Source organism: Oncorhynchus keta, chromosome 11 (genome assembly GCF_023373465.1).
Source record: "Oncorhynchus keta strain PuntledgeMale-10-30-2019 chromosome 11, Oket_V2, whole genome shotgun sequence".
Classification (NCBI taxonomy): Eukaryota; Metazoa; Chordata; class Actinopteri; order Salmoniformes; family Salmonidae; genus Oncorhynchus; species Oncorhynchus keta.
Genome location: NC_068431.1, coordinates 8,210,557 through 8,225,360, shown reverse-complemented (window position 1 = coordinate 8,225,360; position 14,804 = coordinate 8,210,557). Strand labels below are relative to the sequence as shown.

The window sequence follows — 14,804 nt, the reverse complement described above, 5'->3', positions numbered from 1 at the left end:
CGCCCTACACTCTAACCACTAGGCTACCTACCGCCCCTACACTCTAACCACTAGGCTACCTGCCTCCTCTACACTCTAACCACTAGGCTACCTGCCTCCTCTACACTCTAACCACTAGGCTACCTACCTCCTCTACACTCTAACCACTAGGCTACCTACCTCCTCTACACTCTAACCACTAGGCTACCCTGCCGCCTCTACACTGTAACCACTAGGCTACCTGCCGCCTCTACACTCTAACCACTAGGCTACCTACCTCCTCTACACTCTAACCACTAGGCTACCTGCCGCCTCTACACTCTAACCATTAGGCTACCCTGCCGCCTCTACACTCTAACCACTAGGCTACCCTGCCGCCTCTACACTCTAACCACTAGGCTACCTGCCTCCTCTACACTCTAACCACTAGGCTACCTGCCTCCTCTACACTCTAACCACTAGGCTACCCTGCCGCCTCTACACTCTAACCACTAGGCTACCTGCCTCCTCTACACTCTAACCACTAGGCTACCTACCTCCTCTACACTCTAACCACTAGGCTACCCTGCCGCCTCTACACTCTAACCACTAGGCTACCCTGCCGCCTCTACACTCTAACCACTAGGCTACCTGCCGCCTCTACACTCTAACCACTAGGCTACCCTGCCGCCTCTACACTCTAACCACTAGGCTACCTGCCTCCTCTACACTCTAACCACTAGGCTACCTGCCTCCTCTACACTCTAACCACTAGGCTACCTGCCTCCTCTACACTCTAACCACTAGGCTACCTGCCGCCCCTACACTCTAACCACTAGGCTACCTGCCTCCTCTACACTCTAACCACTAGGCTACCTGCCTCCTCTACACTCTAACCACTAGGCTACCTGCCTCCTCTACACTCTAACCACTAGGCTACCTGCCTCCTCTACACTCTAACCACTAGGCTACCTGCCTCCTCTACACTCTAACCACTAGGCTACCCTGCCGCCTCTACACTCTAACCACTAGGCTACCTGCCGCCTCTACACTCTAACCACTAGGCTACCTGCCGCCTCTACACTCTAACCACTAGGCTACCTGCCTCCTCTACACTCTAACCACTAGGCTACCTGCCGCCTCTACACTCTAACCACTAGGCTACCTGCCTCCTCTACACTCTAACCACTAGGCTACCTACCTCCTCTACACTCTAACCACTAGGCTACCCTGCCGCCTCTACACTCTAACCACTAGGCTACCCTGCCGCCTCTACACTCTAACCACTAGGCTACCTGCCTCCTCTACACTCTAACCACTAGGCTACCTGCCTCCTCTACACTCTAACCACTAGGCTACCTACCTCCTCTACACTCTAACCACTAGGCTACCCTGCCTCCTCTACACTCTAACCACTAGGCTACCCTGCATGTGCCTTAAAGTTATTGTTTACTATAAAAACAACAACACCAACCTCCCTCATACATTGTGGTGGTGTGTTTTCATCATATTTTTGATACACAGAGATATAGTCACTCGGTGGACATTCGATGTTGCCATTAAGTCATACATCATTAGAGAACATTGTCAATAGGCTAGATTTGTTCCCACCAACCTAAGGATTAATGTCATACCCGTCATGTAGCTACAGCTCAAACACAGACCAAATTGAAGCTTACCTTTGGTGAAATCGTTGTATAAAATAAACATTTTGACTCTCAGGGCTGGTGATCAATAACAGTAGGTCACAGCCAGACAAATAAGACCTCCTCATGATGTGTGGAGTCCCGGCTTTTATGCTTCACACCGCCAACCGGAACGTAGGCAGCAGCCATCTTGAAATGAGGTCATCGACTCGGCCTTCCCTTATACACTTGCATGCCCATATATGGTAGTAAGTCACACTGTAGATTTTAAGGCACAGCTCAATAGCAGAGAAACCGTGTCTTTGCAGATGGGGAGTACCGTTCTCATACCAGACTGAATTGAATACAAACAAATCTAATAGGGTAGTCCTCAAATATGGGACATTACCTTTAAGAGGATTTATTAAAGGTTCTGTCTGTCTCTGGCTGTCAGCTTCTCAAAGACCAGAGGCTCTGGGTCTCAAAGGGCACCCTATTCCCTATATAGTGCACTACTATAGCACCCTATTCCCTATATAGTGCACTACTATAACACCCTATTCCCTATATAGTGCACTACTATAGCACCCTATTCCCTATATAGTGCACTAATATAGCACCCTATTTCCTATATAGTGCACTACTACAGCACCCTATTCCCTATATAGTGCACTAATATAGCACCCTATTTCCTATATAGTGCACTACTACAGCACCCTATTCCCTATATAGTGCACTACTATAGCACCCTATTCCCTATATAGTGCACTACTATAACACCCTATTCCCTATATAGTGCACTACTATAGCACCCTATTCCCTATATAGTGCACTAATATAGCACCCTATTTCCTATATAGTGCACTACTACAGCACCCTATTCCCTATATAGTGCACTAATATAGCACCCTATTTCCTATATAGTGCACTACTACAGCACCCTATTCCCTATATAGTGCACGACTATAGCACCCTATTCCCTATATAGTGCACTACTATAGCACCCTATTCCCTATATAGTGCACTACTACAGCACCCTATTCCCTATATAGTGCACGACTATAGCACCCTATTCCCTATATAGTGCACTACTATAGCACCCTATTCCCTATATAGTGCACTAATATAGCACCCTATTCCCTATATAGTGCACTACTACAGCACCCTATTCCCTATATAGTGCACTACTACAGCACCCTATTCCCTATATAGTGCACTACTACAGCACCCTAGTCCCTATATAGTGCACTACTACAGCACCCTATTCCCTATATAGTGCACTACTACTGCACCCTATTCCCTATATAGTGCACTCCTTCTGACCAAAGCCCTGTGGGTAATAGGGTTTTACGTGGGACGCACCAAGGTTGTAGCCGTGCTGAGTGAGAGTGAACCAGGTTAACCTTGAATGGCATGGTGAGAGAGAGAGAGAGGAGGTTTTCCTCTTATTGACTTGGGGTATTTCAGCTTTAATATTGCAGATTGATTGTGGCTTCTAGCAATGTCATTGTCTGCATCATTTCCAATACCCCCCATATATATTTATTGTAAATATACAGTGTATATACTTTTTAAAAGTATTGATATTCTCCTTTGTTATTTTCCCCTTACCCTACCACTCTCTTCTAATTAGAGTAAACTAATAGACAACAGCACTTTTTTTTTTTACATTTTACAGACACAGTATGTTTTACAATCTCTCTACCTCTCTGTCTTTCTCTGTCTTTCTGTCTCTCTCACTCCGTCTCTGTCAATCTCTCTACCTCTCTGTCTTTCTCTCTCTTTCTGTCTCTCTCACACTCCGTCTCTGTCAATCTCTCTACCTCTCTGTCTTTCTCTGTCTTTCTGTCTCTCTCACTCCGTCTCTGTCAATCTCTCTACCTCTCTGTCTTTCTCTCTCTTTCTGTCTCTCTCACACTCCGTCTCTGTCAATCTCTCTACCTCTCTCTCTTTCTGTCTCTCTCACACTCCGTCTCTGTCAATCTCTCTACCTCTCTGTCTTTCTGTCTCTTTCTGTCTCTCTCACACTCCGTCTCTGTCAATCTCTCTACCTCTCTGTCTTTCTCTGTCTTTCTGTCTCTCTCACACTCCGTCTCTGTCAATCTCTCTACCTCTCTGTCTTTCTCTGTCTTTCTGTCTCTCTCACACTCCGTCTCTGTCAATCTCTCTACCTCTCTGTCTTTCTCTGTCTTTCTGTCTCTCTCACACTCCGTCTCTGTCAATCTCTCTACCTCTGTCTTTCTCTGTCTTTCTGTCTCTCTCACACTCCGTCTCTGTCAATCTCTCTACCTCTCTGTCTTTCTCTGTCTTTCTGTCTCTCTCACACTCCGTCTCTGTCAATCTCTCTACCTCTCTGTCTTTCTCTGTCTTTCTGTCTCTCACACTCCGTCTCTATCAATCTCTCTACCTCTCTGTCTTTCTCTGTCTTTCTGTCTCTCTCACACTCTGTCTCTGTCAATCTCTCTACCTCTCTGTCTTTCTGTCTCTCTCACACTCCGTCTCTGTCAATCTCTCTACCTCTCTCTCTTTCTCTCTCTTTCTGTCTCTCTCACACTCTGTCTCTATCAATCTCTCTACCTCTCTGTCTTTCTGTCTCTTTCTGTCTCTCTCACACTCCGTCTCTATCAATCTCTCTACCTCTCTGTCTTTCTCTGTCTTTCTGTCTCTCTCACACTCTGTCTCTGTCAATCTCTCTACCTCTCTGTCTTTCTGTCTCTCTCTCACTCCGTCTCTGTCAATCTCTCTACCTCTCTGTCTTTCTGTCTCTTTCTGTCTCTCACACTCCGTCTCTGTCAATCTCTCTACCTCTCTCTCTTTCTCTCTCTTTCTGTCTCTCTCACACTCTGTCTCTATCAATCTCTCTACCTCTCTGTCTTTCTGTCTCTCACACTCCGTCTCTGTCAATCTCTCTACCTCTCTGTCTTTCTGTCTCTTTCTGTCTCTCACACTCCGTCTCTGTCAATCTCTCTACCTCTCTGTCTTTCTGTCTCTTTCTGTCTCTCTCACACTCCGTCTCTATCAATCTCTCTACCTCTCTGTCTTTCTGTCTCTTTCTGTCTCTCACACTCCGTCTCTGTCAATCTCTCTACCTCTCTGTCTTTCTGTCTCTTTTTGTCTCTCTCACTCCGTCTCTGTCAATCTCTCTACCTCTCTGTCTTTCTGTCTCTTTTTGTCTCTCTCACACTCCATCTCTGACATAATTTACAAACGAAGCGTTTATGTTTAGTGAGTCTGCCAGATCAGAGGCAATAAGGATGACCAGTGTGTGAATTGGACCATTTTCCTGTCAAAAGTAAAGTACAGACCCCTAAAAGTAGTACTTTAAAGTATTTCTACTTAAGTACTTTACTCCACTGCTCTCACACTACGTTTCTCTCTCTCCCTTCCTCTCTCCCTTCCTCTCTCTCTCTCTCTCTCTCTCTCTTCCTCTCTCTCTCTCTCTCTCTCTCCTTCCTCTCTCTCTCTCTCTCTCTCTCTCTCTCTCTCTCTCTCTCCCCCTTCCTTCCTTCCTTCCTTCCTTCCTTCCTTCTTCCTTCCTTCCTTCCTTCCTTCCTTCCTTCCTTCCTTCCTTCCTTCCTTCCTTCCTTCCTTCCTTCCTTCCTTCCTTCCTTCCTTTCTCTCTCTCTCTCTCTCTCTCTCTCTCTCTCTCTCTCTCTCTCTCTCTCTCTCTCTCTCTCTCTCTCTCTCCTTCCTCTCTCTCTCTCTCTCTCTCTCTCTCTCTCTCTCTCTCTCTCTCTCTCTCTCTCTCTCTCTCTCTCCTTCCTTCCTTCCTTCCTTCCTTCCTTCCTTCCTTCCTTCCTTCCTTCCTTCCTTCCTTCCTTCCTTCCTTCCTTCCTTCCTCCTTTTCTCTCTCTCTCTCTCTCTCTCTCTCTCTCTCTCTCTCTCTCTCTCTCTCTCTCTCTCTCTCTCTCTCTCTCTCTCTCTCTCTGTCTCTCTTTCTTTCTCTCTCTCCCTTCCTCTCTCTCTCCCTTCCTCTCTCTCTCCCTTTCTCTTTCTCTCTCTCCCTTCCTCTATCTCTCTCCCTTCCTCACTCCCTATCTTAGAGAGATGAACCTAATTATGGAGTCTCTTGTTTTGAAGCCGAGGATTAACCACAGTAATCCGAAGAGTAAAAAACCCAACAATGCAGCGAACCTTTAACAACACTGACAGTCAGATGATCTCAGCCACAACAGCATCCCACACCCACAACAGCATCCTACACCCACAACAGCATCCCACACCCACAACAGCATCCCACACCCACAACAGCATCCCACATCCACAACAGCATCCCACACCCACAACAGCATCCCACACCCACAACAGCATCCCACACCCACAACAGCATCCCACACCCACAACAGCATCCCACACCCAGAACAGCATCCCACACCCACAACAGCATCCCACACCCACAACAGCATCCCACACCCACAACAGCATCCTAGACCCACAACAGCATCCCACATCCACAACAGCATCCCACATCCACAACTGCATCCCACACCCACAACAGCATCCCACACCCACAACAGCATCCCACACCCACAACAGCATCCCACACCCACAACAGCATCCCACACACACAACAGCATCCCACACCCACAACAGCATCCCACACCCACAACAGCATCCCACACCCACAACAGCATCCCACATCCACAATCTGCATCCTACATCCACAACAGCATCCCACACCCACAACAGCATCCTACACCCACAACAGCATCCCACACCCACAACAGCATCCTACACCCACAACAGCATCCCACACCCACAACAGCATCCCACACCCACAACAGCATTCCACACCCACAACAGCATCCCACATCCACAACAGCATCCTACACCCACAACAGCATCCCACACCCACAACAGCATCCTACACCCACAACAGCATCCCACACCCACAACAGCATCCCACACCCACAACAGCATTCCACACCCACAACAGCATCCCACACCCACAACAGCATCCCACATCCACAACAGCATCCCACATCCACAACAGCATCCTACACCCACATCCGTGTCTCATAGTTTTGATGTTTCAGTGGTATTAGGAACCTCTTTCTATCTCTCTCTCTCTCTCTCTCTCTCTCTCTCTCTCTCTCTCTCTCTCTCTCTCTCTCTCTCTCTCTCTCTCTCTCTCTCTCTCTCTCTCTCGTCTCTCTCTCTCTTTCTCACTCTGCCCCCTCCATCTCTCTCCTCATTTTCAGACCACAGTGACAGCATCGCCTTCACACTTTTCAGAAAAAACATGAGCAGCGTTTTGGCACCAATACATTTCCCTCTTCTATTAATTGGCTCGTCACCCGATGCTCAGTACTGAAGGAGTAATGTCTGTTTAAGTGGGTTCCAGCCTCGCACAGTGCACTCAGGTGTGTCTCTCTGCCCTCACTAAGGTGTTGGAAGAAACTATTGACCTCTGGCCTCTGGCCACTTTAATCTGAGGGACAGGCCCTCTCTCCCCTGCAGGGCCACTTTAATCTGAGGGCAAGAACCTCTCTTCCCTGCAAGGGCCACTTCAAGGTGAGGGACAGAACCTCTCTTCCCTGCAGGGCCACTTTAATCTGAGGGACAGAACCTCTCTTCCCTGCAGGGCCACTTCAAGGTGAGGGACAGAACCTCTCTTCCCTGCAAGGGCCACTTCAAGGTGAGGGACAGAACCTCTCTTCCCTGCAAGGGCCACTTCAAGGTGAGGGACAGAACCTCTCTTCCCTGCAGGGCCACTTTAATCTGAGGGACAGAACCTCTCTTCCCTGCAGGGCCACTTCAAGGTGAGGGACAGAACCTCTCTTCCCTGCAGGGCCACTTCAAGGTGAGGGACAGAACCTCTCTTCCCTGCAGGGCCACTTTAATCTGAGGGACAGAACCTCTCTTCCCTGCAGGGCCACTTTAATCTGAGGGACAGAACCTCTCTTCCCTGCAAGGGCCACTTCAAGGTGAGGGACAGAACCTCTCTTCCCTGCAGGGCCACTTTAATCTGAGGGACAGAACCTCTCTTCCCTGCAGGGCCACTTTAATCTGAGGGACAGAACCTCTCTTCCCTGCAAGGGCCACTTCAAGGTGAGGGACAGAACCTCTCTTCCCTGCAGGGCCACTTTAATCTGAGGGACAGAACCTCTCTTCCCTGCAGGGCCACTTCAAGGTGAGGGACAGAACCTCTCTTCCCTGCAGGGCCACTTTAATCTGAGGGACAGAACCTCTCTTCCCTGCAGGGCCACTTCAAGGTGAGGGACAGAACCTCTCTTCCCTGCAGGGCCACTTTAATCTGAGGGACAGAACCTCTCTTCCCTGCAGGGCCACTTCAAGGTGAGGGACAGAACCAAAATGGAGACTTGTAAAATCACTGGGAAATCAGCTGGAAGTGATTCAAATGTAGGAAATCTGTTCCCAAGTATTCCCACACGTAATTAGATCGACATATGTGATTGTATTCCAAATTTAATAAGGGTTTTAAATGATTCTGCTTTTGTCAAATACTATAGCTGTTTGTGCTGCTTGTAGATTCCAGAGTTAGCCATCTTCGAGGCCGGATAACGTAACTCGTACGTTTAAAGGTTATTGATGTTGTACAGCGGGAATTTTTCCTAAAATAGCTTTGTAAATGAAAAGATGTATGAAGTTAAAGAGAGCCAACCTACTCTCTGGTAGAGAATACAGTGATGTCCTAAACCTGTGATAAAATGAAGTGCACTATGGGTATTGTCATGACGTTGGCCTGGGGGTAGGTTTATGACAGTCATAAAAACCCTCTTCCCTACTGAAAACCCCTTGGTTAACATAGAGATTCTGGCAACATCAGTAGGTGGGGAGAAATTAACTATATTCTGGAAATCTGAACATATGCAGTGGTACTTTTTATTTTTTTTAACCAGGCAAGTCAGTTAAGAACAAATTACAGGTTAACTGCCTGTTCAGGGGCAGAACGACAGATTTTTGTACCTTGTCAGCTCGGGGGTTTGAACTTGCAACCTTCCGGTTACTAGTCCAACGCTCTAACCAGTAGGCTACCCTGCCGCCCCTTAATGAATATGATATCAGTTTGGTTGTCATCTGAGACATTCTCATCAATGATAAGATGACATAAACTCCACAGTGGAAAGTCTACACATCAGAGTTATCAGATTCACATGGAATTGTTGTTCAATTTAAATGTTTGAATATGAAATGTGTTTGTGATGGGATGAAATGTGATTTTAGCTTCTAAAATGTGAGATGTGGGTTTTCATAAGATAGGGCTCTGCTCAATCAGTGGCCCGCCCTGTGAAGGGACATGGGCTATAAAACGTTTCAAACACGCCCTCCTCTCCCTTCCTATAATAACCAACAGGAAAGGAAAGCGAAGAAGAAGAAAAAAGACGGGGACAGAAGAATAGAAAACATCATTGAATTTGACCACAGACCAATCCCGACGTATAAGCACTTGACGACAACATAACTTCCTGTTCCAATGAGGTAGGATGACAGTCCTATGTCAGAATGGCTCAGATAATAACTACAGAACGAAGCCAACATCAGCGTGAGCTTTGGTTGCGAATGGTATGAACTTTGAACTCTTATTCACAACAGAAGTGATACCTCCTAGCCGTTGACTTAGCAACCGCAGCTGCAAACGCAGGTTAGGAAGGAACAGACCGAGTATACCACACAACGACGTTACTACAACGTATCCAATTGACCACCAGAGACATTCTTCAAAGGACTCGGATGGGCAACACGTCCTTCCATCTACCACCAACCTACCGAAGCACAGCTCAGAGTAAATAGTTATAGCATTTTTCTTTTCCAAATGGGCGGTAATTTAGAATGCATAAGATACTGTATTTACGATAGCCCGCTTCTTCCCTTTGTCCCTCAGTCTTCCCGCTCTTTCACTCAACCCAGCCCATTTACTTTTGTGTAACAAGCTGTCATATCTGTTCCGCCCGCTAGGGACGTTTTCCTTTATGACGGAATTTGTAATCAAGTTATGATTAATTGTGTGTATGTGTAATTCTGTGTGATTAGTTAGGTATTTAGTAAATAAATAATTCAACCCAATTTTGTTTTGCTGATTCAACTTGTTAGCCAGGGTTCGTGCAGATAAAATAATTTACAGATCAGATGAGACTGATATTGACTGCTATTGATGTAAAATATTACTAGGTCTTTAAGAGTTTATTCGGAAGATAACAGCTCTATAAATATTATTTTGTGGTGCCCCGACTCTCTAGTTAATTACATTTACATGATTAGCTCAATCAGGTGATATTAATTGTGGAGGAATTATTTTATAGAATAGCATGTCATAGCACTTAATCCGGCATAGCCAAAGACACGACAGTATCTAGCAGCGTTAATGATGTGACAGCTGCGTTCAGATAGATGATGTTGCCGCGGTCTAGGAACGGTAGGAACATCGACTATTTAGCGAGAGGCCGGACCTATTTCTATAGAAGAAGACCATTTTTATTCTCCGTTTCTGAGGACATGATTAATATGGACACCATCCAAAGTACATTATGCTAAAGTCATTAGCATCATTTTGAAATGCGCTCTAGTAAGCATTTTATCCTCATTCAATACTAGTTTTGGGGTCAATAAAGGTTTTCAATAATAGAATGGTAGTTTCAAGTTGTATTTGTTATATGTATATGATACACATGGTATACACTGTCCAATTAAATGCTGACCTGCAGGTCACAACCCCTGTTAACCCGTACAGGAAGTTACCGAATGAGGAACATGACATCCAGCCGCCCTGTAAGATACATCACATGACAAGAAATTATGAAATCAAAGGTTATGGGGGGATGGAGGAATGGATGAAATGGAGGGAGGGATAGCTGTGTCCCCTGAGTAGGGAGGGATAGCTGTGTCCTCTGAGTAGGGAGGGATAGCTGTGTCCTCTGAGTAGGGAGGGATAGCTGTGTCCCCTGAGTAGGGAGGGATAGCTGTGTCCTCTGAGTAGGGAGGGATAGCTGTGACCTCTGAGTAGGGAGGGATAGCTGTGTCCCCTGAGTAGGGAGGGATAGCTGTGACCTCTGAGTAGGGAGGGATAGCTGTGACCTCTGAGTAGGGAGGGATAGCTGTGTCCCCTGAGTAGGGAGGGATAGCTGTGTCCCCTGAGTAGGGAGGGATAGCTGTGTACTCTGAGTAGGGAGGGATAGCTGTGTCCTCTGAGTAGGGAGGGATAGCTGTGTCCTCTGAGTAGGGAGGGATAGCTGTGTCCCTGAGTAGGGAGGGATAGCTGTGTCCCCTGAGTAGGGAGGGATAGCTGTGACCTCTGAGTAGGGAGGGATAGCTGTGACCTCTGAGTAGGGAGGGATAGCTGTGTCCTCTGAGTAGGGAGGGATAGCTGTGTCCCCTGAGTAGGGAGGGATAGCTGTGTACTCTGAGTAGGGAGGGATAGCTGTGTCCTCTGAGTAGGGAGGGATAGCTGTGTCCTCTGAGTAGGGAGGGATAGCTGTTTCCTCTGAGTAGGGAGGGATAGCTGTGTCCTCTGAGTAGGGAGGGATAGCTGTTTCCTCTGAGTAGGGAGGGATAGCTGTGTCCTCTGAGTAGGGAGGGATAGCTGTTTCCTCTGAGTAGGGAGGGATAGCTGTGTCCTCTGAGTAGGGAGGGATAGCTATGTCCTCTGAGTAGGGAGGGATAGCTGTGACCTCTGAGTAGGGAGGGATAGCTGTTTCCTCTGAGTAGGGAGGTAGGGAGGGATAGCTGTGACCTCTGAGTAGGGAGGGATAGCTGTATTTTCTTTTCTGCTCTCTCTCTCTCTCTCTCTCTCTCTCTCTCTCTCTCTCTCTCTCTCTCTCTCTCTCTCTCTCTCTCTCTCTCTCTCTCTCTCTCTCTCTCTCTCTCGACCCAACAGAGCAGGGCTCCTCTCTCTACCTTGTCCCTGGTTGACTGACCCTGGTCGAGTGCATGCAGTATCAGTGGTTGCTATGGAGCTCAGAATCATCCGTTTAAACAGCTCTGTGATGGATCTGTGATTATTATTATTTGACCCTGCTGGTCATTTATGACCATTTGAACATCTTGGCCATGTTCTGTTATAATCTCCACCCGGCACAGCCAGAAGAGGACTGGCCACCCCTCATAGCCTGGTTCCTCTCTAGGTTTTGACCTTTCTAGGGAGTTTTTCCCAGCCACCGTGCTTCTGGGTTTTTAGGCTGGGTTTCTGTACAGCACGTTGAGATATCAGCTGATGTAAGAAGGGCTATATAAATACATTTGATTTGATCTGTGACTGTAAACAGAATTGAGTAACCGTACACATCACTACTGCCGTCTCTATGAGCTCGGCGGTGAAGAACATTTTGTTCATGTGTCCAAGGCTGTATTTCAGTCATCTATTTCTCTCCGCAGGGCGGATGTCTTTCTTTCATATGTTGTCGTTTACAAATGTTCTCCCTTTTCTTGTCTTCTTCCTGCTTCAGGACTGTATCCAGCTGAACCAGTACAAGCTGAAGAGTGAGATCGGCAAGGTGAGCCTAGACCTAACGCAGAACACCCTGGATTTAATTGTTCTCTTTCTGATATTGATATAGCGTGTTTCTTTACCATTGTGTCCCCGTTGTATTGAACTCTCTCCCATTGATTATACAGTCTGTTATGATTAACACCAAAGACAAATCAATATTATCACTGGGCGGAATAGCCCATGTTCAATTACCTTATGTCAACCCTGCTGGTGTTATCCGCGCGCTGCCTCTGTCTCTGTCTGTCTGGGTCTATCTCTGTCTGGGACTGTCTTTGTCTGGGTCTGTCTGGGTCTATCTCTGTCTGGGTCTATCTCTGTCTGGGTCTGTGTCTGTCTGGGTCTGTGTCTGTCTGGGTCTGTGTCTGTCTGGGTCTATCTCTGTCTGGGTCTATCTCTGTCTGGGTCTATCTCTGTCTGGGTCTATCTCTGTCTGGGTCTGTGTCTGTCTGGGTCTGTGTCTGTCTGGGTCTGTCTGGATCAATCTCTGTCTGGGTCTATCTCTGTCTGGGTCTATCTCTGTCTGGGTCTGTGTCTGTCTGGGTCTGTCTGGGTCTGTGTCTGTCTGGGTCTGTCTGGATCAATCTCTGTCTCGGTCTATCTCTGTCTGGGTCTATCTCTGTCTGGGTCTGTGTCTGTCTGGGTCTGTGTCTGTCTGGGTCTGTGTCTGTCTGGGTCTGTCTGGATCAATCTCTGTCTGGGTCTGTCTCTGTCTGGGTCTGTGTCTGTCTGGGTCTGTCTGGATCAATCTCTGTCTGGGTCTATCTCTGTCTGGGTCTGTGTCTGTCTGGGTCTGTGTCTGTCTGGGTCTATCTCTGTCTGGGTCTATCTCTGTCTGGGTCTGTGTCTGTCTGGGTCTGTCTGGGTCTATCTCTGTCTGGATCTCTGTCTGTCTGGGTCTGTGTCTGTCTGGGTCTGTCTGGGTCTATCTCTGTCTGGGTCTATCTCTGTCTGGGTCTATCTCTGTCTGGGTCTGTGTCTGTCTGGGTCTGTGTCTGTCTGGGTCTGTGTCTGTCTGGGTCTGTCTGGATCAATCTCTGTCTGGATCAATCTCTGTCTGGGTCTATCTCTGTCTGGGTCTGTGTCTGTCTGGGTCTGTGTCTGTCTGGGTCTGTCTGGGTCTATCTCTTTCTGGGTCTGTGTCTGTCTGGGTCCGTCTGGGTCTATCTCTGTCTGGATCTGTCTGGGTCCCATCTTTGTCTGGGCCCCCTCTGTCTGGGTCTATCTCTGTCTGTGTCTGTGTCTGTCTGGATCTGTCTGGGTCTATCTCTGTCTGGGTCTATCTCTGTCTGGGTCTATCTCTGTCTGGGTCTGTGTCTGTCTGGGTCTGTCTGGATCAATCTCTGTCTGGATCAATCTCTGTCTGGGTCTACCTCTGTCTGGGTCTATCTCTGTCTGGGTCTGTGTCTGTCTGGGTCTGTGTCTGTCTGGGTCTGTCTGGGTCTGTCTGGGTCTATCTCTGTCTGGGTCTGTGTCTGTCTGGGTCTGTCTGGGTCTATCTCTGTCTGGATCTGTCTGGGTCCATCTTTGTCTGGGTCCATCTCTGTCTGGGTCTATCTCTGTCTGGGTCTGTGTCTGTCTGGATCTGTCTGGGTCTATCTCTGTCTGGGTCTATCTCTGTCTGGGTCTATCTCTGTCTGGGTCTGTCTCTGTCTGGGTCTGTCTGGGTCTGCCTTGTCAATCAGGAAAGGCTTTTGTGACAATCTCCATAAGGTGAATGCACCAAATGTAAATGTAAAGGGCCTGACCATCAATAGAAGACGGCCATCTTTTAGATGTTCAGTCGTAGCTGTTCCCTCTATAGCTCATATTAGAGTCCTAGGGGTATCCACGGGGGCTCCAGTCGGTCCATAGTATTCTCTAGCTGGCTACCTCTTCATCTTGGAGGGGAGATGTGTTAGAACATGTACTAGAAAGAGGAGCTAAAGCAAGGTCGTAGCTCCACCCCACACTCTCTACAACTTACAGGCAAGCCTATGGGTCAAATGTTCCCTCCCCTTCCGAAATTTGAAAAGATGCGAAATCGTGATTTGTCCAAATGATATGTTATGCGCGTCTGTCCACTAGAGATTAGCTGTCTCCTAATCCACCCAGTGGTTTCTCTTAAGAATGATCCCTCAGGCTATTTGTACTGTCTGTCTCCTAATCCAACAAGTGGTTTCTCTTAAGAATGATCCCTCAGGCTATATGTACTGTCTGTCTCCTAATCCAACAAGTGGTTTCTCTTAAGAATGTACTGTCTGTCTCCTAATCCACCCAGTGGTTTCTCTTAAGAATGATTCCTCAGGCTATATGTACTGTCTGTCTCCTAATCCAACAAGTGGTTTCTCTTAAGAATGATCCCTCAGGCTATATGTACTGTCTGTCTCCTAATCCAACAAGTGGTTTCTCTTAAGAATGATCCCTCAGGCTATATGTACTGTCTGTCTCCTGTCTCATGAAAGCCTCTGGACGAGTCACGCTGCTTTGATGTGAACTTGAATCCTACGGTAGAGCGTGTCCATGAAGGATCTCATCCTGTTTCCTCTGACTACTGAATGCTTTAGAGCACTGGGACTGGGACTGGGACTGGAACTGGGACTGGGACTGGGACTGGCGCTGGGACTGGGACTGGGACTGGGCTGGGACTGGGACTGGCACTGGGACTGGGACTGGGACTGGCGCTGGGACTGGGACTGGCACTGGGACTGGGACTGGGACTGGCACTGGGACTGGGACTGGGACTGGCGCTGGGACTGGGACTGGAACTGGGACTGGAACTGGGACTGGGACTGGAA

General features: G+C 47.7%; 1 protein-coding gene and 1 long non-coding RNA gene across 17 annotated transcripts in view; one reads left to right on the top strand and one right to left on the bottom strand.

Moving 5' to 3' along the window:
• The window catches only part of LOC127933054 (calcium/calmodulin-dependent protein kinase kinase 1-like), a 257,072-nt gene that overhangs the window by 61,260 nt on the left and 181,008 nt on the right, over positions 1-14,804 (top strand). For both annotated transcript variants that reach the window (XM_052529356.1, XM_052529355.1), the window contains exon 3: positions 11,987-12,034. In XM_052529356.1, coding sequence (XP_052385316.1) covers positions 11,987-12,034 — 48 coding nt within the window. The remainder of the gene's footprint in view (positions 1-11,986; positions 12,035-14,804) is intronic.
• LOC127933056 (uncharacterized) overlaps positions 1-14,804 on the bottom strand; it is a 42,775-nt gene that overhangs the window by 1,891 nt on the left and 26,080 nt on the right. For 11 of the 15 annotated variants that reach the window (XR_008147052.1, XR_008147056.1, XR_008147059.1 and 8 more), the window contains 2 exons: positions 1,028-1,321; positions 60-284 (listed from right to left, as the gene is read on the bottom strand). This is a non-coding gene — a long non-coding RNA (uncharacterized LOC127933056). The remainder of the gene's footprint in view (positions 1-59; positions 285-1,027; positions 1,322-14,804) is intronic. The other 4 variants (XR_008147053.1, XR_008147061.1, XR_008147064.1 and 1 more) reach the window with 2 other exon arrangements.